This window comes from Argentina silus (genome assembly GCF_951799395.1).
Source record: "Argentina silus genome assembly, chromosome: 19".
In the NCBI taxonomy this organism is placed as follows: domain Eukaryota; kingdom Metazoa; phylum Chordata; class Actinopteri; order Argentiniformes; family Argentinidae; genus Argentina; species Argentina silus.
This window is the reverse complement of record NC_139673.1, coordinates 14788994-14809875: the sequence shown is the minus strand read 5'-3', so window position 1 is coordinate 14809875 and position 20882 is coordinate 14788994. Positions and strand designations below refer to the sequence as shown.

The following is a 20882-nucleotide window of genomic DNA, read 5'->3' as shown; positions in this document are numbered from 1 at the left end:
CGTGGCCATGGACTTCCTGAACGGGGCTCTCGTGAGGGACAAAAAGGACGGAGTAGGTTCTCTCTTTTATCTTCACTCTCACTCCTTTAAATCTTGGAAATGTGTTTTGTGTCATGAAAACACCATCACATTTAATACATCCCATCCGAAACCAATTTGAATACGGTTTATGGAATAGACAGCGCTGGTATTCATGCCTTGCATAATAAGGACACGGCAGGTATATTTCTATGGGTTTGTAGGGAGCTGCTGTCTGATGAGCAACCTCGTAGCACTGTTCTCCTCTAATGAATACAGAACAGTGGCAGCTAGCTTTTCAACCCACCATTCAACTGTAGACATCAACACATTGACTGGATTGATTGTATATAATTTACTTCAGCATTACTCAATGTTTTGTGTGCTCAGTAGCAAACTAGTATAAGGTCAGCTATTGTTTTGAAGCTTTTGCTGTCTCCTCTCTGTGAGTAATGAAGACTACATGGGAGTGTTGATAGACTGTGCACTCTGCTCGCTCAGATTAAATACTCATAACATTATTAGATGATAATAGCTCTCTGTAGATCTAACAGTCAGTCTCTCTCTCTTGCTCTCTCAATCTCTCGGTCTCTTTCTCTGTTTCTTTATCGCTCTGTCCACCTCTCTGTCCCTCTTCCCGCCTATCTGTCTCTCCCTCTCTCTGTCCCTGTCCTTCTCTGTCCGTCTCTCTCCTCATCTCTCTCCCTCCCTCCCGCTATCTGTCCTTTTAACTCCCCCTCTCTCTATCGCTCTGTCTCTCCCTCTCTCTGTCCCTGTCCCTCTCTGTCCGTTCCGACTCCCCCTTCCTCTCTCTGTCCTTTTCTCTCTCTCTCTCTCTCTCCCTCTCTCTCTCTCCCTCTACAGTTCCAGCCAACCTCGGAGCATGCCCTGTTCTCCTGTTCAGTGGTGGATGTCTTCACTCAACTCAACCAGAGCTTTGAGATCATCAAGAAGCTGGAGTGTCCAAACCCACAGGCTCTGGCACACTTCATGTGCCGCTTTGCCAAGGTCAGACCCTGGCCCTGACGCTAACTTTTGGCTCAGAGACGTAGACAGACAGAGAGAGGGATTCACTACCAATGCAGCATCCTTAGGTTTAAAATACCCAAAAAAATAAAAAATAATATTGTGTAGTCTGGCTCAAACTGGTAGCATGTTGTTTCTCGTTTCTTAGATTTGTCAACCAGAGTAACAGTGTTGTTCTGATTGTCAGAGATGTACTGCAGTAGTAGAACATGCTAATTTACTGCAAATTCAGAGTAAAAAAAGGCCCACACCAGACAGTTTTGCTTCCTGGCTTTTCTTGAAAAAACAAACCAAAAAAAAAACCACTCAAAGAATGGAAGTACAGAGTGGTGATATTAGTCATTCAAGTTACGACAGATATAGCTAGGAGCAATTCTCAATAAAATGTGTCGTAAGCTCGTAAAAATATTTTTGAGGGTTATATTTGACTCTGGGCGCTAACTTTACAGGCTTGCCACGTCACACTTGAAATGTCATATGGCACATGGGAAATTGTTTTAGGAGGAGCTAAGAAAATGGAATGCATCGTCCAAAATACACATACACATGCATAAACTTGGGGGTTAGGGTTAATAATAATAATAATAATTTTCAGACTTGAGTCAGGATGTTATATAGTATAGTATCAGGAAACAATGACAAATGGGGGGCCTTTAAATGTTATTTACATGCATTTACAGCCCATTAAATCCCTGATGAGGTTGTTATGATAATGCCATGGGCTAATCAATGATGTGTTGTCTTTTTTGTAGACTATCAACAAAGTCCTTTTGCAATACGCTGCAATCATAACCAAGGACTTTGGCTTGTACCTGAACCAGGAGAAATTGGTAAGTTTGTGCTCAAGAATTCTAGAAGACTTATTTTTCTGCCACATTTATAAGAGCTGTTATTTATGATTTTCTATATATATATATATATGTATCATAATAAACAGGATTGCATACAGTATGTTGTGTGCAATTTAGTCTCGTTTCCATGGTGACCGCCACTCTCGAGCATGGTGGTCTCCTTAGAGACAACTGAAATGCATCTCGTCTTGTGTCCTGTCCTAGTCCTAAGATTACCCCTGTGATGGAGTTTGGTCTTACTGTAGTTCGTCCCCATGTTTAACCATGTCTAACAAAGTGCCTCAATTACCCAAGAGGCAATCCTTCATCTTATTCAGCAATTCATCATTATTATTCACCCTATATAACTCCCTATAAGTCAGCCCTATTCTCTCTGAGCCCTGTGTCCATTGTTTGAAGTGACAGATGACGGACAGCAGTGGGCTTCACTTGTTCAGCAGCTTAATTATCCACAGTGCCCTTTGGAGGGGGAATGAAAGCCAAAACAGAGGCTATCTATCTGTCCTACAGACGAGACAGATGTTTCTTTACTGTGTTGACAGGCCAACAGAGAGAGAGGACATACACAAGGGTATCGTCCTTCCTACAGGAGAGACACTGTAGACGTCACTAGAAGACTGGGTATCAGCCCTACACAAGAGATAGAGACCGACCCTTTGAGAGGACAGACAGACAGACACAGACAGACAGACAGACAGACAGACAGCCTGGTCATGAGAGAAATGTCACTGCTTTTTTTTCAATTCTGAGATGTGTGTGAACCAGTGGTATATAACAACTTCATTGGTGTTATATCTTCACTGGTTTCATTCAGCAGTGGAATATTTAATGGAATCTCGCTCACAAACCCTTGTGTGCCCATAAATCAGGGACCATATGGGCTTTCATACAGTACGTGTATGAGATGTTAGAGATGTCTACGAGATGCGATTCACATCTGTGTTAAATCAGCAGACACCAATCATCGCCCCCTGGGATTAGATTGTCATTCAAGTGGCATTTGTTAAAACTGCAATGTCGTTTGTTGGGAACAAGTCATTTGTGAGTGCCATTGCACTTTGTTGGGCTGTGTCATGTCCTGTGGATTCATAATCTATAAAGGTTATTTTTTTTTATTGTCTGTGTGACTAATTATCAATTTATGAGCAGAAAATCATTTCAAGAGCTTGTCATTTCCTAAAATTAAATCTAGGCTCATGGAATATGAATGTTCTGTCAATGCACGAGTACTGTTTGGGAAAAAGTGCGACTCTGTGACTCGTTTTCAGCGTGTATTCGTAGCTCGGCCGACCCACTTCTATATGCGCTGAGCGCCAACTTCGGTTACTGTCATCGTCAAACGTGTTTGGCTTGGACATGACAACGACAGTACAGTTGGCTAATAGCACAAACAGATCTGGGTCAACCAGGCTAACGTATTCAGTCATGCACGCTCATGCGTGCTGTTGGAATGACCTTGGTGACCTGGGTGTGACATCACTGTCCCTGCTCCTCCGCAGCCCTGCATCCTCATCAACAACATCCAGCAGCTCAGAGTCCAGCTGGAGAAGATGTTTGAGTCCATGGGTGGGAAGCAGGTCTGTAACCCTACGCCTACTCTACTAATGTTCTACTCTAAATACTCTAAATGCTCTAATATTCTTACTTGCGCTCTTACTCGTAACTCTGAACCTAACGTAGTCCATGGGTGGCCAGCAGCTTCGTACTGTACGAACGCAAAGCTGAGGACCTAGCACCAACTCATGTTCATTCCTCTTCCAGCCCTTTACTACTACCCTACAGTATTCAACTCCTCCAACCCAATATGACCAAAACTATACTACTAATAGTACAGTATTCCACTCCTGAAACCCTACTACCATAGTACTACTGTGCACATTTTCCTGTGCGTTCTAGGCTTGATAAATGTGTGTGTTCGATTTGAGTGATGTCTGTGTCCCCCCCCCCCCCCCCTCTAACTTTGTCTGTCTGTCTGACTCTATGTCTCTGTCTGTCTGTCTGTCTGTCTGTCTGTCTGTCTGTCTGTCTAACCCTTAGCAGTAGCACCACAGCTGCAGTAATGGATCCTAGACTTACATGCATGTTTCTACTCCAGTTTTCTAATGCTTAAAATGTCCTCCGTTTTGTCTCCTGTGGTTTTGTGTGTCTGTTTCCCCATCCCTCCACGCCTCTCTCTCCAGGAGGAGGGGGTTGTGTCCTTCTGTAAGGTGTGTGCATAAAACTAGGACTATTAACATACCCTATACCACCATTTACTGAATGATACTAAAAGCACGCCCACCCGCCCACAGCTTCTGTCCCCTCTCCTCCCCCCTCCCCCCTCCCCCCTCCCCCCTCAGCAGCATGTGCCACAGAGCAGGGGAGGGATCAGTTCCATTTCAATTCAGTCGACTTAAGAAGTTCGATGACATTTCAATTCCAAATTTTCCTCATTGAAAAGCGCACAGGGAATTTGGAATTGGAATTAGTTTACTTCCTGAATTGACAATTGAAATGGAATTGACCCCAACCTGCCATAGAGCATACGGAACATCAGAACTACAGTACCCATGAGCCCACTAGACATGCTGCTATCGTGTCAAAGAGCACCATCCTTCCTCCACAGCTCTGGGGATGGTGGTGCAACCCTGAATCCCATCTTTATTTTTAGCTTGCTTTTTCTCACTCCGACACTTCTACATCCATCCAGCTCATTTAGCAGTTGGTTTTTCCTGGAGTCCGGGCCTCTGTGCGGCGTGTCAGGGCGCCGGCTGTGGTTTTGATCATCTCTCCCCCCATACCTCGGGCTGCAGCTACAAAATGCCTCAGACAGGATTTCAGACTCAGTTTGATGAGCTTCTCAAACTATTACAAATCTCCCCAGCTGTGTTCTCAGAAAAGGTGGCGCTGCTGCTGCTGCTGCTGCTGCCTCGAAGCAGACCAGGCAGGCTGGAGACGTCTCACTCTCACGCCTAATCTGTCCTCGCCTCTCCTATCCTTCCCTCCCTGTCTGTCTTGCCCTGCCTTGCCTGGTCTGCTGCTGGAGGTTATTAAGACATTAGCTCACATCGACAGAAAGCCGACTGAGATAACATTTGATTTGATTTTGACATTATCAGACAATAACATCAAATTGAATTCACTACTCTAATGAGCTGTGAATATATCTTATTTTAGTCACTGTGAAGCAATAGTTAAAGCATTGCACCGTAATGATCTACTGTGCTGTGCTTGTCAGTTTTATTTGAAACCTGATTGATTGGGCAAACCTCAGCACGGAATGCATTACATGCCGATACTTAAAGTGCTCACCATTAGCAATAAGTATCCAGAGAGCCAATGTCACTATACTTGGTTATCATAGACATCGAAGATCTCTCACAGTTCATAAAGTTATAGAATTAGCAATCACACATCTCTCCCGCTTGGCCTCGGGCATTGCCATGGGTGGGTGGAGATGGAAGGATGCTGATGGAGCAGGAAGAGAGAGAGAGAGAGAGAGAAAGAGAGAGCAGGCAGGGACACCATCCTCCTGCAGGACTGTGCTCGACTAATGTAGGGTCATATATCGGAACTAGACCACCTCCAAATCTCTAAATATCCAATGTATGTGGATCTATCTATCTATCTATCTATCTATATAGGTCTTGTTGCATCTACGCTGTGAATTAAACATGCAACATATCAGATATAGATCCGAGGTATGTCACATGATATATGCAACATATATTGGATAATACTGTATATCATGTGACATACATCGGATGCATATCTGATATCTGTTGCATGTTAATGCACTGTGCAACTGGGGTCTCAGTGTCTCTCAGACTGAGAGAAGGACAAGTGAAATCTGCTGTCAGGTTGTAGCCAAGTGCTGCAGAGGTTTCAAGTTTCACATTCAGGATAGCACCAATGAGGGCCAAATGTTGTGGTCAGGAAGAACCCTAACTTTAACTGACATTTCAATGCGCCTTCTCTTTATTTGTATTCGGGGAAGCAATTTCACTTTGCACATCTCCCTCGACAAGGCCCCAGCAGTGTCTGCTGCCTTTAAATCAGGTCTGTTTAACAAGTGAAGCGCATTCTGTAATCTTAAAAAAAAAAGAAGAAACGTGTATCAGCAAAGAAAAGGGTGTCGAGTAAAAGAACAAAAAGTACAGAATGTTCAACGCAAGAGAGTCACGTTGAGTTTACCCTTAATGGCAAAAGATGTACCCTAATTGATAGGCCCAAGTAAATTCAAGACGCCAACCATTACTGTACATTCCCTGCAGTGCATTTTATCCTGTAACAGATGACTTACATATGATCAACAAGTGACAATAATACAGAGACAGACAGACAGACACACACACACACCTTTCTCTCTCTCTTCTATATCTGTGGAGCAGATGACAGCTTTGCTATGGTAATGGTCTCTGTAATGGTTTCAGTATACACATCACCTTCCCAGCTGAGCCACACACCATTAGAATGTGTGCAGATATGAGCCGCTCCAGGGCCAGGCCTTATCTGGACCGTAATGTGATCATCTGTCATGCATGTGGAGCAGCGCCAGGACTCACACATCCATCTCTGACACTCTCAGAGCCTGGGCAGGCCCCATCCCAACATCTACACACACACACACACACACACACACACACACACACACGTAAACATGATTACCTGCTTGAATGATGAGCCACGCACGTGCACACACGGACACATACGGACACACACACGGACACACACGTGCACACACACGGACACACACGTAAACATGATTACATGCTTACTTAGACACACATGCCAACACCCACATACTGTAGACCAACATCTTGTGTGTAAATAGAATTTCCAAAGCTGATGAAGTGGAATTGGTGCTCTGGTGGAATGTCTGCTGTGTAGCATCTAAAAGTGGACATACATGCATACATACATACATACATGCATACATACATACATATATGATGAGCAACCCCTCCCCCCCCCCCACACACACACACACACACATACCATCTTGTATGTAAATAGTGTTTCCAGAGCTGGCTAAGTGGAAAGGGTGCTCTGGTGGAAAGGCTGCTGTGTAGCATCTAAAAGTGGACATGCATACATACATACATACAGTGCCTTCGGAAAGTATTCAGACCCCTTCAGTTTTTCCACATTTTGTTGTGTTATAGACTCAATTTAAAATGGATTAAATTAAAAGAATTTGCCATCAATCCACACACAATACCCCAGAATGACAAAGCGAAAACAGGTTTTTAGAAATTTCAGTAAATTTATTTCTGTATTTCAATTTTAATAAATTTACTGAACTTTCTAAAAACCTGTTTTCACTTTGTCATTCTGGGGTATTGTGTGTGGATTGATGGCAAATTCTTTTAATTTAATCCATTTTAAATTGAGTCTATAACACAACAAAATGTGGAAAAACTGAAGGGGTCTGAACACTTTGCGAAGGCACTGTACATATGATGAGCCTGTCATCCCACAGACACTCAAAGGTCATTCTAATTGCCCTCTCTGGTAATCCACATGCATTAAAGGGATGTTCCACCCAATTCAAATGTTTTCCTGGTTTGGGCCTGACCTTGACTGTCCTTGATTAGACAGTTTTTAGCTACAAAATCTGCTTCCATAGATACTGCGTAGTCATATTTTGGGCCCCGTAGGGACCCATTAATTCTGGAAATACAGTAAGTCCAAAACAACTCAAATTATGACAGAATCCTCCTCTGAATATATGTCTGCATTAGAGTATTTTTATTTATTTATTTATTTATTTTTAAATCACTTTACTACATTGCAACCCACTTTGGCATTTTGTTACCATGACACCAAAAAGCAAATATGTATTGCAGCGTAACAAAGTGACTTTTCCGACAAATAATGCAGACAGCATACAGAGAGGTCGCCAGAGAGGTATTCTGTCACATTAAAAGTTGGATTGGTGTGTCTGCAAAGTGTTTTGGGCATACTTCCAGAATGAATGGGGCCATATGGCACCCACAATATGACTACACGGTATATAAGGAAGCAACATGTGGAACTAAAAGCAGTCTGGGCAAATCAACTACAACTTTGGGGGGTGGAACATCCATTTAAAGAGTCAAGTCTCCGCCTCACATGGCACTGAAGACACACTCAGTGAAGAAGTCAAGAGGCTTAGAGTCACACATTCACACATGGTCAGGGAACGAAATATGTTCTACCATAATGTTAGCATGGTTTGCTGTTAGCATTCTAAAACATGCTCTGTGGCAATGCTAGCATAACGAACATGCCCAGTTTTAAGTTAAGCTTTTAGCATACTGAGAGTACTACTGTAATGCTAGTGGTAAGCATCCTAACTGTCCCGCGCTGTTTGCCTGGCTAGCGGTTAGCATCGAGGCTCTCTATGGTAGGTCGGCCATTTGTATTCAGTGTGTCATTCCACACAGATGGCACCCAGACTGAGTGAGAGACTACCAACAGCCAGGCTTGGTCAGTTCTCCTCTCTGTATGTAGAAAACACAGGCTGTGCTGTTTTCTCCCCCTCCTGTCCCTGGCCAAGCCAAACCTAATTCCTGCCCCCTGTGCCAGAATGTTAGAACACTGCTGTGTTAGCAAGTGTGCCAGCAAGAGTAATACTATTAGTGATGTAATATTGTGCCCTCCATCTTGTAGCTGGATGCAGAGGCCAGTGACCTTCTGAAGGAGCTGCAGAACCGCCTCAACACTGTAATGGATGAACTGAGCGGCGTGTTCGGCAATAGGTGAGTGTGTGTGTGTATGTACTGTATGTGTTCAGCTGCAGGTGAATGTGTGTATGTATGTATCTATGCATGCGTGCGTGTGTGTGTGTGTGTGTGTGTGTGTATGTGTGTGTGTGTGTTTAGGTGAATGTGCGAGTGTCCCACTTCAATAAAGTGTGAGAGTGTTAGACTGTATCTCTGGAGCCCACCTCCAGCCCTGGCACCTCTACAACACTATCCTGTGTTCTGTGTTCTGTGTCCCGTCCAGTTTCAAGCCCGTCATCGAGGACTGTGTGAAGCAGATGAATCAGGAGCTGGTCCAGATCAAGGGGAACGCCGGCAATAAGAGCAACGCGGCCATGGACGCAGAGACCGTCCTCCGGCCCCTTATGGATCTCCTGGATAAAAAGTGGGTGGTGTATGATAATATCTAATGTATGATGTATGACAGGGGAGGCTGGTGGAGGTAGAAATGGGAGGAAGGGCTGATTGTAATGCATGGAATGGAATAGGGATTGGTATCAACAACACGTTTGATATCATTACTCGTTCTCCGATTTCCACCTCCACCAGCCTCCCCTGATAGTACAAGCCGGCCTTGCTGTGGACAGTAATGCGTAAATATCCATGCTAACACGGGGTGCTAACATGGCTGCCATGGAAATACATGACTTCTTCCAAAAACGTGATTATGTTTGGTTGAAACAGTCATGGCCAAATTCTCTGTTGCCAATATTCAGGCAGTTAGGTGAGAAGGAGGAGCACTGGTGCAAGTGTTTCTACTTCACCATGGTAACAGCACTATTGATATTCAATGTGAGCTTCACCGTTGAGAGACTTTATTTACTTCTTTGGCAACCATGAAAGAGCCTGAGAGTTGGTGTGGGTACGCTAAGCTCTGTGGCTCACTTGCAGACACTTGTCGAAGCAACATTGAGGCCAATGGGGTATTACTGTGAATCCTCTTAATAATATGCAAATGCTAAGTCCTTTCCCCTATCTCCTGAACCAAAGGTTTTACAGTTCAGGGAGATTAAAAATGTAAAGCTGTTGCTGTTGCAAGCATCATGGGTTATTGAACTTGGACCCGGGATGATGTTGCTGGTGAAGGCATTGTGGTGCTCCGATCATTTGGCTCCTGTTTACCAGATTTTGTTTATGTGTTTTTGTCTGTGATTGAAATCCCAACCTTGACTCTTGGTTTTCTGTGCTGCTTCGCAGTTTGATTCTGTTCGCTAAGATTTGTGAGAAGACTGTACTGAAGAGAGTCCTGAAGGAGCTGTGGAAACTCGTGCTGAACACCATTGAGAGAATGATTGTGCTGCCCCCCCTCACTGACCAGACAGTAAGCCGCTCCTCTCCAACCCTACCGTATGGCCTTCTGATTCACTCAAGACTATGTAGACAGTGCATTGTAGAACACCACAGCTCCTCAACATTTGTGTCCCCTCCTCATGTCTCACTGGCTTATGTAAATGCCTGTCCATCCGGTTACACACAAACACAAGTGTGACATCACCCACCCACACAGCAGAACAAGTAGGCTTCAGAGCTGCATCTTCACCTGTCTGTTTCTTTCTCCTCAAACAGCAAGGAGCTCAGATGATTTTCAGTGCTGCCAAGGACCTGGGGCAATTATCCAAACTGAAGGTAAGCTGTGCACTGGTGATCATATTCCAGACCTGTCACTCAGGGGAAACCTCATAGAGCATAATATCAAAATACAGTATGTCTGTTTCCCTGTGACTCACTAGAGCTTTGTGATATATTAGTGTGATATGATACCAAAGATGTTCTTGGAGGCAAAAAGACGAATCTTTCAATTTTAGCTTTGGTAATGTAAAACTATTTTGGCAGAGACTCTGTGTGTGTGTGTGTGTGTGTGTGTGTGTGTGGGGGGGGGGGGGGTCTCCAAGATCAACAGCTGGGCTCATCACATTAGCACGCAGATGGGTGTGTCCCTGTCTCTCTCCCATAAGGACTGGCATGATACATCATCCTCTTGTTGACATTATTGATAATAGGATTGTATGCATGTCCAATATGAAGTCATTTGTTTGTGTTTGGTGTTAGAGTTCAGTCCTAATCAGTCCCTGTCACAGCCAGCCCCCAGTTAACACCTAATCAATACATTTCGACAAAGCATTAAAACTGCTGGATAGGAACAGATCTCGAAAGAACGTACCTCTGACCGACAGGGATCAATGAACATAATCTCTAGGATAAAAGCAGTGTCCCCACCCACCTACACACACACACACCCACAATCTCTAAGTCTTCCAAGTTATTTTATTGTGATTGCATCTCTCTCACACACTCACTCACTCACTCACTCACACACACACACACACACACACACAATCTCTAAAGCTTCCAAGTTATTTTAGTGTGAATGCATCCAAGATGACCATAATCGCTGCCACGAGTTTAACTTCAGTCTAATGCTACCAAAGGTTATCATCATAATACAAGACTTGTATTAATTTGAAAAAACATTGAAAGCAAACATTGTACTGCTATGTTAACACAAAACAACGAATTTGTATCAATCTTAACTTTGTGTGTGTGTGTGTGTGCGCGCGTCATTTCCAGGAGCATGTGACTCGTGACGAAGCTAGAAGTTTGACTCCGCGACAGTGTGCCGCCATGGACCTTGTACTTCCCACCATCAAGGTACGTTAAGAGCTTCATCCCTCCCTCCATCACTTCCTCTATTCATCCCTCCCTCCCTCCATCACTTCCTCTATTCATCCCTCCCTCCCTCCATCACTTCCTCTATTCATCCCTCCCTCCATCACTTCCTCTATTCATCCATCCCTCCCTCCATCACTTCCTCTATTCATCCCTCCCTCCATCACTTCCTCTATTCATCCCTCCCTCCCTCCATCACTTCCTCTATTCATCCCTCCCTCCCCCCATCACTTCCTCTATTCATCCCTCCCTCCCCCCCATCACTTCCTCTATTCATCCCTCCCTCCCCCCCATCACTTCCTCTATTCATCCCTCCCTCCATCACTTCCTCTATTCATCCCTCCATCACTTCCTCTATTCATCCCTCCCTCCCCCCATCACTTCCTCTATTCATCCCTCCCTCCATCACTTCCTCTATTCATCCCTCCATCACTTCCTCTATCCCTCCCTCCATCACTTCCTCTATTCATCCCTCCCTCCCTCCATCACTTCCTCTATTCATCCCTCCCTCCCTCCATCACTTCCTCTATTCATCCCTCCCTCCCCCCATCACTTCCTCTATTCATCCCTCCCTCCCTCCATCACTTCCTCTCTTCATCACTTCCGCCACACAGTAGGGTCTCATTCCTGAGGTGGGGGGAGTGGAGCATTAATGACACTGTTGGTTTTAAAGGGGAGTGGTATGGTGAGAGATGATTTGGTGGGGCACTGATGAGAGATGGCTTTAAAAAGGGGAGTAGAGGTATGGTGAGAGAGATGGTTTTAAAGGGTAGAGCTTTGATGACAGATGGTTTTAAAGGGGAGTAGAGCGATGGTGAGAGAGAGATGGTATGAAAGGAGAGTAGAGGTATGGTGAGAGACGATCTTAAAGGGAAGAGGTGATGACAGAGAGAGATTGTTTTAAATGGGAGTGGAGCGGTGATGAGAAAGAGAGATGGCCTTAAAAGGGAGTAGGGTGATGGTGAGAGAGATTGTCTTAAAGGGGAGTGGAGTGCTGTTGAAGGAGGTATAGCTCTAAAAGGGAGCGGATCAGTGAGGAGAGAGACGGTCTAAAAGGGGAGTGGATCAGTGAGGAGAGAGACGGTCTTAAAGGGGAGTGGATCAGTGAGGAGAGAGACGGTCTTAAAGGGGAGTGGATCAGTGAGGAGAGAGACGGTCTTAAAGGGGAGTGGAGCGGTGATGAGAAAGAGAGATGGCCTTAAAGGGGAGTGCTGATGAGGTAGGGTTCCTTCTGAAGGGCTCAGGAGAGAGCGATGAAGAGGTGTTACTACACACTGGCCCTGCATGAACACCAGACCATAAAACTGCAGAGCATCTCTAATTGATTCTCCCGTCTCCAAGGAGACCACCTCCCTGTTTAGATCAATCATTCCGCTGGAATTTTCTCTTCATCAGTATTCCAAGGAGAACAGCCAATTAGGGAAGTTTAGTAATGCCTGTAGCACAGTTTGGCCAAGCAGTGTCAAAAATGGCTGCATGCAGAGTAACCTAAATATTGAAACCCTACAAAAACAGCGGGAGAGAGAGAGAGAGAAAACACATTAGGAGTTCATATTGAATATGGTTCATATGAATCGTAAGTAACGACCGCCATATTAGACCGTTTCAAAACCACCACCTACTAATTCAACCCTCAAGGTGTATATACAGCAACCAAATATTAAAAGAGTATGTATTTGAAACATTGGCCTTGATATCAAAATAATGGCATAACAGCAAATGAAAGGACATAACTGAATGTGATCCAGCCTGTGTGGTAATGCTATAGTGTTGTTGGATACATATCTAGCGGTCTTTCTGTGTGGACTACACCGCTGATACTTTTTGGACCGTTCTCGCACTGTGTGTTTGTGCAGAGAAGATGTGGCCTGGGCAGAGGCAGGAGAGCTTTGGTTCATGAACTCTGTATGAGTTGATAACCCATCTCAGAGTCTGCCCCATTAAAGGACTGTGAACCCGCTGGATTATCCCCTGATTCTGCCTCCTATTATGGATGCTGAACTTTGAACTCATGAACCCCAGTGTAGAGGATTATGTAAAAGTGCCATCTCAGCCAACTAGGTTAGCATAAGAGGCTTCAAGTGCTTTAATAATGCATTATACCTCACGATAGGTGATCCCTGATCCGTAAGTGAATAGACAGGTTAAAGCAAGTTGACTAAGCTCTCTCTCGCCAATCCAGTTTTTTCTCTCTCTGGATAATCTGGCTGGACAAAGTGGTGTAGCAAATATGATCGAATGACTGGCTGGAGAATGGAGGGGGGGGGGGCAAATGGATGAAGGGAGAGAGAGGAGGGGGGGGGGAGCGAGTCAGCATCTCTCACAGTAGGGAGCATTGGTGGTTCTTGACACAAGGCGAACCCCATGTGTCTTAATCGAACAGGACTTCAGGCACACACATTATCATCATCATTACCCAGCATGCTTATTTCCCTCCGTGCACAATCATTACTGCTGTCCTACTGCCTTCCTGTTGCTCTCGCCCACGCCGGCTACCACGCCGGCTACCACGCCGGCTAACCTGCCCCAAACACCATGATTACACAGAGGGGGCTGGGGAAGCACCACACTCACCGACGGCCATCTTGTCCTTTGTCCTCCCACGCTGCCTGCAGGGCCATGCTGTCCTGCTACTCGTCACTCAGGAGGGCATTCAGTCATACTCAGGAGTGTGGAAAGAGGAGTTCATACATACTCAGGAGTGTGGAAAGAGGAGTTCATACATACTCAGGAGTGTGGCAAGAAGAGTTGATGTGTACTCAGGAGTGTGGAGGGGAGGGGCTCATGTATACTCGGGAGTGAAAAAGGGTTTAAGATACTGTATATACTCAGGAGTTTGGAAAGGTGGTGTTAATCTATAGACTGTGTTGTTTTCAGGGGTGTGGAGAGGATATCTGGCAGAAATACTGTATAAACACACTGTTTGTCTTCTTTCTCTTTTTTCTCTCCATAGCAATACTTCCATGCTGGAGGAAATGGTCTCAAGAAGACTTTCCTGGAGAAGAGCCCAGATCTTAAGTCCCTAAAATATGCTCTCAGCCTTTACACACAGCCTACAGATGCCTTGATCAAGAAATATATATGCACCCAAACCTCTCAAGGTAAGGACACACAGCTCCAAGCCCGATCCCCCAGCCCTATTCCTCCAGCCCTATACCCTAGTCTCAGGACCAAACCTCTGCCCCATTTCCCTGCCCTTTACCCTTGTCTCCAGCCCCAACCTCAGTCATATCCCCCCCAGTCCTAGTCTCAAGCCCCAGCCCCTAGCCCACTGCTCCAGCCCCAATCCCAGCTCTGTTCCACAGCCTGTGTCCATCTCCCTGTATGTAGGGTCTGCAGCTTGCTTTCCCTCCTCTGTACTGTGTGAGGTGGACAATTGCATTCATTCTTCTACTGCCTCCCTCACACCCATTATATTTGTCTTCTGCTCCCCTCTCTCCCTCCCTCCCTCCCTTCTCCTCCCATTACCTCTTGGGCTACAATAGCATTTCTTCTCTCACTTCTTCTCGTTGACCCATTTCTATGATGTCATAGAATGTTGCCCTCATCAAAAAGTGGAGCTGTTGGTTTCGTGTCCTCATAACAAGGCAGGAGCACCTGACTGACTCTAACCAGAGGGAAGGGAACTGACAGTAGCTTCCCTCTCTCCCAGCGGAGCAGAGCCCAAAACCCCCTCTGCTGCCTGCCTGCCTGCCTGCCTGCCTGCCTGCCTGCCTGCCTGCCTGTGTGTGCAGCCTAGCAGAACACTGCTGATCTCATCTCCAGGCAGGCGAAGGCTGGCCCGGCTCAGACGCCTCTGCACTGCAACACTCGCTAACGAGGGGCAACGAGGCTCAGTGTCTCAGCAACAGCTAGCCCACCTGCTGGGGCTGTGGACAGACAGTGTATATGAATATGAATATGCAGCATGGCTAACTGTTGATGGGTGCGGGTGGAGTAAACTGGAGGGGGGGGGGGGGGGCGGTGGGTGAACTAAAAATAAGTGAAAAGGCATTCAGACGGTTTATAGTTTATGTGCATTTGAGGCTGTAAGGCATTGCCTAACGTGAGGCTCAGTGGCGCTGTGTACATGGGGTCATTAACTACTGTAACCACCACTCTGGCACTCTGATAGGCCGAGGGGAAAAGAGGCGCCACTCCTTGTGCTGGCGCTGTCTGTCTGTATGTGTGTCTGTGTGTGTGTATGGAGAACGGCTATCTTTAGCTAACCGTGGGTGGGTGTAGGTGTGGGTGGTATGACTGGAAAATAGACGCGTTGAGGCGGTTTATGTGCATTAGGACATGTCTGTGTGTCTCGTGTGCTAGACCTGCATGCTATGCAGCATGGCCAGGCTAGGCTATTTGCTAACTGAGGTGGGTGTGGGTGGGCGGTGTGACTGGGACATAGAAGCATTGAAGCGGTTCATGTGCGTTAAGGGGCTGTATACACTGTCTGGTCTGGGCCTCAGTCATGCTTGATATGGGTGTGTGTGGTGCGGTTCATTAGCCCCCACTCGTCACACTCTGATGGGGGGCACATTCACACATTTACACTAGTCGTTTATTCTAGCAAGTGTCCATGCTAGTGCTAAGTGGTCTTTCACATGACTAGAGATGTAATCTGGATTGTGAAGCTAGATCATTAGGTATGGAGACACTAGAGGCCACACAGCTCTATCAACTCAGACACTTCATTTGAATTATACATTCCCATTATGCGACAAGTCATGTACATGTATACAGTGCCTTTGGAAAGTATTCAGACCCCTTCACTTTTTCCACATTTTGTTGTGTTTCAGACTCAATTTAAAATGGATTAAATTAAAATAATTTGCCATCAATCCACACACAATGCCCCAGAATGACAAAGCGAAAACAGGGTTAGTCTGTCTTAACATGAGCTAAAATGCAAAAATGTCATCAACAAATCACTCAATAAGTTGAATTTTTCCATCTTAATACAAGGATAATAGCTCATGTAATTTGGGAATTAATATCTTTGTTTTTATAGGGTCTCTGATTTGCATAGGAATCAATTATGAGTGATTTGTTAATGACATTTTTGCATTTTAGCTCATTTTAAGAGTATCATAGCAAAGGGTCTTATACACGAGGCATTTCTGTATTTCAATTTGAATAAATGTACTGACATTTCTAAAAACCTGTTTTCGCTTTGTCATTCTGGGGCATTGTGTGTGGATTGATGGCAAATTTGTTTAATTTAATCCATTTTCAATTGAGTCTATAAACACAACAAAATGTGGAAAAAGTGAAGGGGTCTGAAACAACACTATTCCTGTTCACCTTGAGGAGGAAAAGCAACCATGTAAAAGCAGCCATTTTAGTCTCAGGTTCCCCTGACATCCCTGATGAAATCCAAACCAAACCAAACCACTTTCCTCCTTTATCTCTCACTCCTCTCTTTTACACACCAGTCTGTTTTACTCATCACCCACTTTGTTATCTACCACTCCTCCCCTTCACTCCTCTCACAGCCACTCAGATCACACAAAACCAATGTTGTGCCATTTGGACCTTTGTAACATTACAAAGACATCCATTAACAGTGGCTTTGAGTAGCAGCAGCTTTGCTGTCTCTGGCCCAGACAGAGTGTTTTATCAGTGCATAGCAGGAGGCCGAGACGTGACTGTGTTAATTTCCCCTGGTCCGGGACTTAATCGCAGCGTAGCGATATTTCTCTGCCCTCGTCGTAATAAGGCATCATTATCATAAATTAGAACGCCCGTTTCCTCATTACCGGCTTTAATAGGCACTGCTTTGTTTGGCAAATATTGATTAGAAATCAGATCAACATGGCCGTTCATCACTGGGGCAGACATCTGTCTGTGGCACTCTCTCTCTTTCTCTCGGTCTGTCTCTCCCCTCACCGTCTGTCTGTGCTCTCTCTCTCTCTCTCTATGTTGGTCTGTCTCTCTCTCTCTCCGTCAATGCACACACTTCTTCTGACTCTCAGGCTACGCACTCAGTCTCTCTCTGTCTGTCAATGCACGCTCTCTCCCTCTCTCTCAAACTTTCTCTATGCTCTCCATCTTTCTCTCTCTTTCTCTCTTTTTTCCCCCCTCTCTCTGTCATTTGGTCTGTCAGAGCACATCCATATCTAATGTTTGTTTGTGTGTTCTCTACCCTGGAGTTAAATGCTTCCAAATGGATGGAGTGTTGGTGTGGAGCATTACGTACTCTGCAGTTGCTGTTCACGCTTAAAAAAAGAAAAAAAAGTTTGGTATTCTTTCTCTTTTGATGTCTGAGATTGTCTTTTTCTGTTGCTCGTTTTTCCCTTATATTGGTTTTCAGTCAGAAGTACTGCAGGAGAAAGTCCTTCTTGAATAACCCGCTCCTCAGCTTGACACGGTGTGAAGTCAAGTGTGTCATTCACTTATTTTCTGTGGGTTTATTTTTCAGTGACTGCACAGAGGGTTTTATTCTCCCTTTCTGAATCACTTTCTAGGAAAAGCTGGAGTCTTCTCTTTGTGTTACTTTCATACTTCTATCCTGTCACTCTTAAATGCCGCTCTCTCCCTCTTTCTTGCTGTGCTCGCCCTCTCTGGCCCCCCCCCCCTCTCTCTCTCTCTCTCTCTCTCTGACCCCCCTGCTACTTGCTCTCTCTGACCGTCCTGTTGTTGTTTCTGTATGTATCCAGGTCAGTCATCTAATGGGTCCGTGGGTGAGGTGTCAATGCAAGTGGATCTCATCTCGCACCCCGGCACCGGAGAGCACAAAGTCAGCGTGAAGGGTGAGACTCTATGCTCTGTGTAGCTATTCATCATTCTTATTCAAATGTAGTCATGCCTGTGATGCTTTAAGAAGAAGTCATTGGGAGGACATGGCTATGAGTTTGGTTAATGGTAAAGTTGAGGTCATTATCAGCAGACTTTTTGCAAGTCTCACTACTGAGGCCATTATGAAGAGTAATAAGGACATTACCATGTAAAAGATCTCTGAAGACATCATTAAACCCATTCTGGTCCACATCGACCAGGGACTCAGCAATGTCCAAGTAAATGATGCAGAATGTTCTGACAAAACACCCTGTAAGTACTGGATGAGTGACCTCAATGTGCTCACACGGACAAGAGGGGTCCATATCCTATATGGAAAATAATGATCTGGGATCTGATTATAGAAGGAATGTCTGGTCCTTTAGGGAATCTGTTGTTACAAGTCAGGGTTCTACTCAAAGAATGTAAGAAGGGAGCTGTGCCACCTTGATCACTTGGCTCTGCCACTATGTAAAACACATCGTGGCGAATTAAACTGATCTATATTCATGAGAGAGTAGCTATCTTTGATCACCAACAACATTGTGGTTAGTGTTACGTTCCTCAGTTCATAAAGCTTTTGAGTTGTATTTTTTTCTGTCGGATTTGAGAACGCAATCCAATGCCACCTTGTTCATAAATCCTGGGGAGAACCCTGGGAGTGATCTGTCTCCTCTCTGTGTTCCTCATGCCCCCCCCCCCCCCCCCCCTATCTCTCCTCTCTTCTTTAGTGGTGGCAGTGAACAACCTCAGCTGGCAGACCAACGCCATGTTCCGCCCCTTCGTAGAGGTCAACGCACTGGGACCACACCTCACTGACAAGAAGCGCAAATTTAGCACCAAGACCAAGAATAACAATTGGTCACCAAAGTACAATGAAACATTCCAATAGTAAGTCCTGTTTTATTGATCATGAAAAAAAACAATAATATTGCATTTTGGCTGTAATATTATTGCAATAATATTGCAATCTGTGTCATTGTGTATTCAAGTGTACTGTAGTACCATGTGTTGGCAGCTCACAGTCACAGACCGAATGGTACACAAATTTACACTCCATACAGTCATAAAAAAATGACAAAAACGTTTGCCGGAATTGCTCTTCCAGCGGTGCTGCTTTGTTGGAAAGCAAGCCGGAGGAGAGTGATTAGATGGGCCATGTAATCTAGATGCTTGTACCATCTCTCAGACACCGTGTTTCTCTGAACTGAGCCAACTGCAGCCGAGGTACACGGAGCTCTGACAATGCCGCCGAAATCAATTTCAACTTGACGCCGTCTGCATATATATTCACTCCTGGCACTCTTATTTGAAGCTCAAGAAGCAATTAAGGGCCCAGGGATAATTAGAAAACAGCCTAAAGAAAGGATGACTGGAAATAATGGGTTGCATGAATAGAGACATCTAACTCAGTTCCGCAACATGATTGTATTCTCTCATCACAGTCGGCCACAATAAACCCCCTCTCTTTTCATAGGATTCCGCCCGTGAACAAAGCCTGACTTCCCCTGGCAGAGTGTTATTAGTCCTTCCTGACACATGTATGAGCTTTCTCCCAGATGATGTCTGTGGTCTCTGATCTGTGACAGGGCTGAGGCTCTCGGGAGGGAGGGAGACATTGTCTAATCCTCACCTTATCCCCTACCAATCCATGATGTAGAAAAACACAAAACCTTACTCCTGGTCTCTCTGACCGTGAGATGTGAAGTGGATGTGGTTTCTCTGACCGTAAGACGTGAAGCGGGTGTGGTCTCTCTGACCATGAGATGTGAAGTGGGCGTAGTCTCTCTGAAAATGCTGATCTGTGTGCCACTCTGCTGTAATCAAATTCAATTGGCGTGAAAGAGGAATACAGTGTTGCCTAAGCAGAATAGGTCACCAATCACAGCATCACATCTGACATCATGTCTCTATCGTTGTGTCCCCAGTGTTCTGAGCAACGAACATGGGCCGGAGGCCTACGAGCTGCACGTCTCAGTGAAGGACTACTGCTTCGCCCGCGAGGACCGCATCATCGGCATGACAGTCATCCAGCTTCGAGAGCTGGCGGACAAGGGCAGCTGCTCCGCCTGCTACCCCCTGATGAAGAGCATCTCCATGGACGAAACTGGCCTCACCATCATGAGGATACTCTCTCAAAGGACCAACGACGAAGTGGCCAAAGAGTTTGTGCGTCTCAAGACAGACACACGCTCGACGGAGGAAGTGTCCTAATAGAACGAGGAAGAAGTAAGGAGAGATGTGGTGTCCTATTAGGAGAGGGAGGGATGGGGGGGCGGGGGGGGGGGGAGGAAGCAGGAGAGATGCGCTGTCCAATGAGAGAGAAGGAAGGCCCAACTGAGATGGAGAGTTGTGTTTGTTTGTTTTTGTGCATGTGCGTAAAACATCTGTTGGAATGTTCATTTAAAACTACAGTATGTACAAGTGTTTACTTACCGTATGCTTACTATTAAGTACTATATTCTACGAGTTATGTTAACGAGACATGAAATACCTTTTTGTACAACATTTAGTCCTTTTGAACAGAATTTGTTCAGATAAAGTGCCAAACCAGAGGAAAAAAATAACAAAACAAAAGATGATGAATTATGGTGAACTTCTCGTATGTTTGGAATTTGCTCGATTATTTTGTCCAGTGTAAAATCATGATCTGACCATGTGGCGTTTTAATCGTTAAAGTCTTTCATTTGCACCCTTGTTTTGTTACACGTTCCTTCACACAAGCACTTGTTGTGCATTTCCCGTTTTCGACCTTGTCTCTCCCATGATTCCACAGTGACCACTGGGTGAGGGTCCTGTCCCCTCGCCCTCAAACTCTTTGTATTTATGCCGACCTGAA

At 45.2% G+C, this 20882-nt stretch overlaps 1 protein-coding gene across 1 annotated transcript in view; it reads left to right on the top strand.

Annotated features, from left to right (window-relative positions):
* Positions 1–20257, top strand: part of unc13c (unc-13 homolog C (C. elegans)) — a gene marked incomplete at both ends in the record, with an annotated part of 70186 nt that extends 49929 nt beyond the window's left edge. Inside the window, 13 exons of the mRNA XM_083690906.1 lie at positions 1–52; positions 883–1026; positions 1797–1874; positions 3395–3472; positions 8529–8617; positions 8865–9005; positions 9818–9941; positions 10190–10246; positions 11189–11269; positions 14241–14388; positions 17926–18018; positions 18775–18934; positions 19972–20257. The exon at positions 1–52 is cut by the window's left edge and continues 45 nt beyond it. Coding sequence (XP_083547032.1) covers positions 1–52; positions 883–1026; positions 1797–1874; positions 3395–3472; positions 8529–8617; positions 8865–9005; positions 9818–9941; positions 10190–10246; positions 11189–11269; positions 14241–14388; positions 17926–18018; positions 18775–18934; positions 19972–20257 — 1531 coding nt within the window. The remainder of the gene's footprint in view (positions 53–882; positions 1027–1796; positions 1875–3394; positions 3473–8528; positions 8618–8864; positions 9006–9817; positions 9942–10189; positions 10247–11188; positions 11270–14240; positions 14389–17925; positions 18019–18774; positions 18935–19971) is intronic.
* Between the last annotated feature and the right edge of the window lie 625 nt (positions 20258–20882).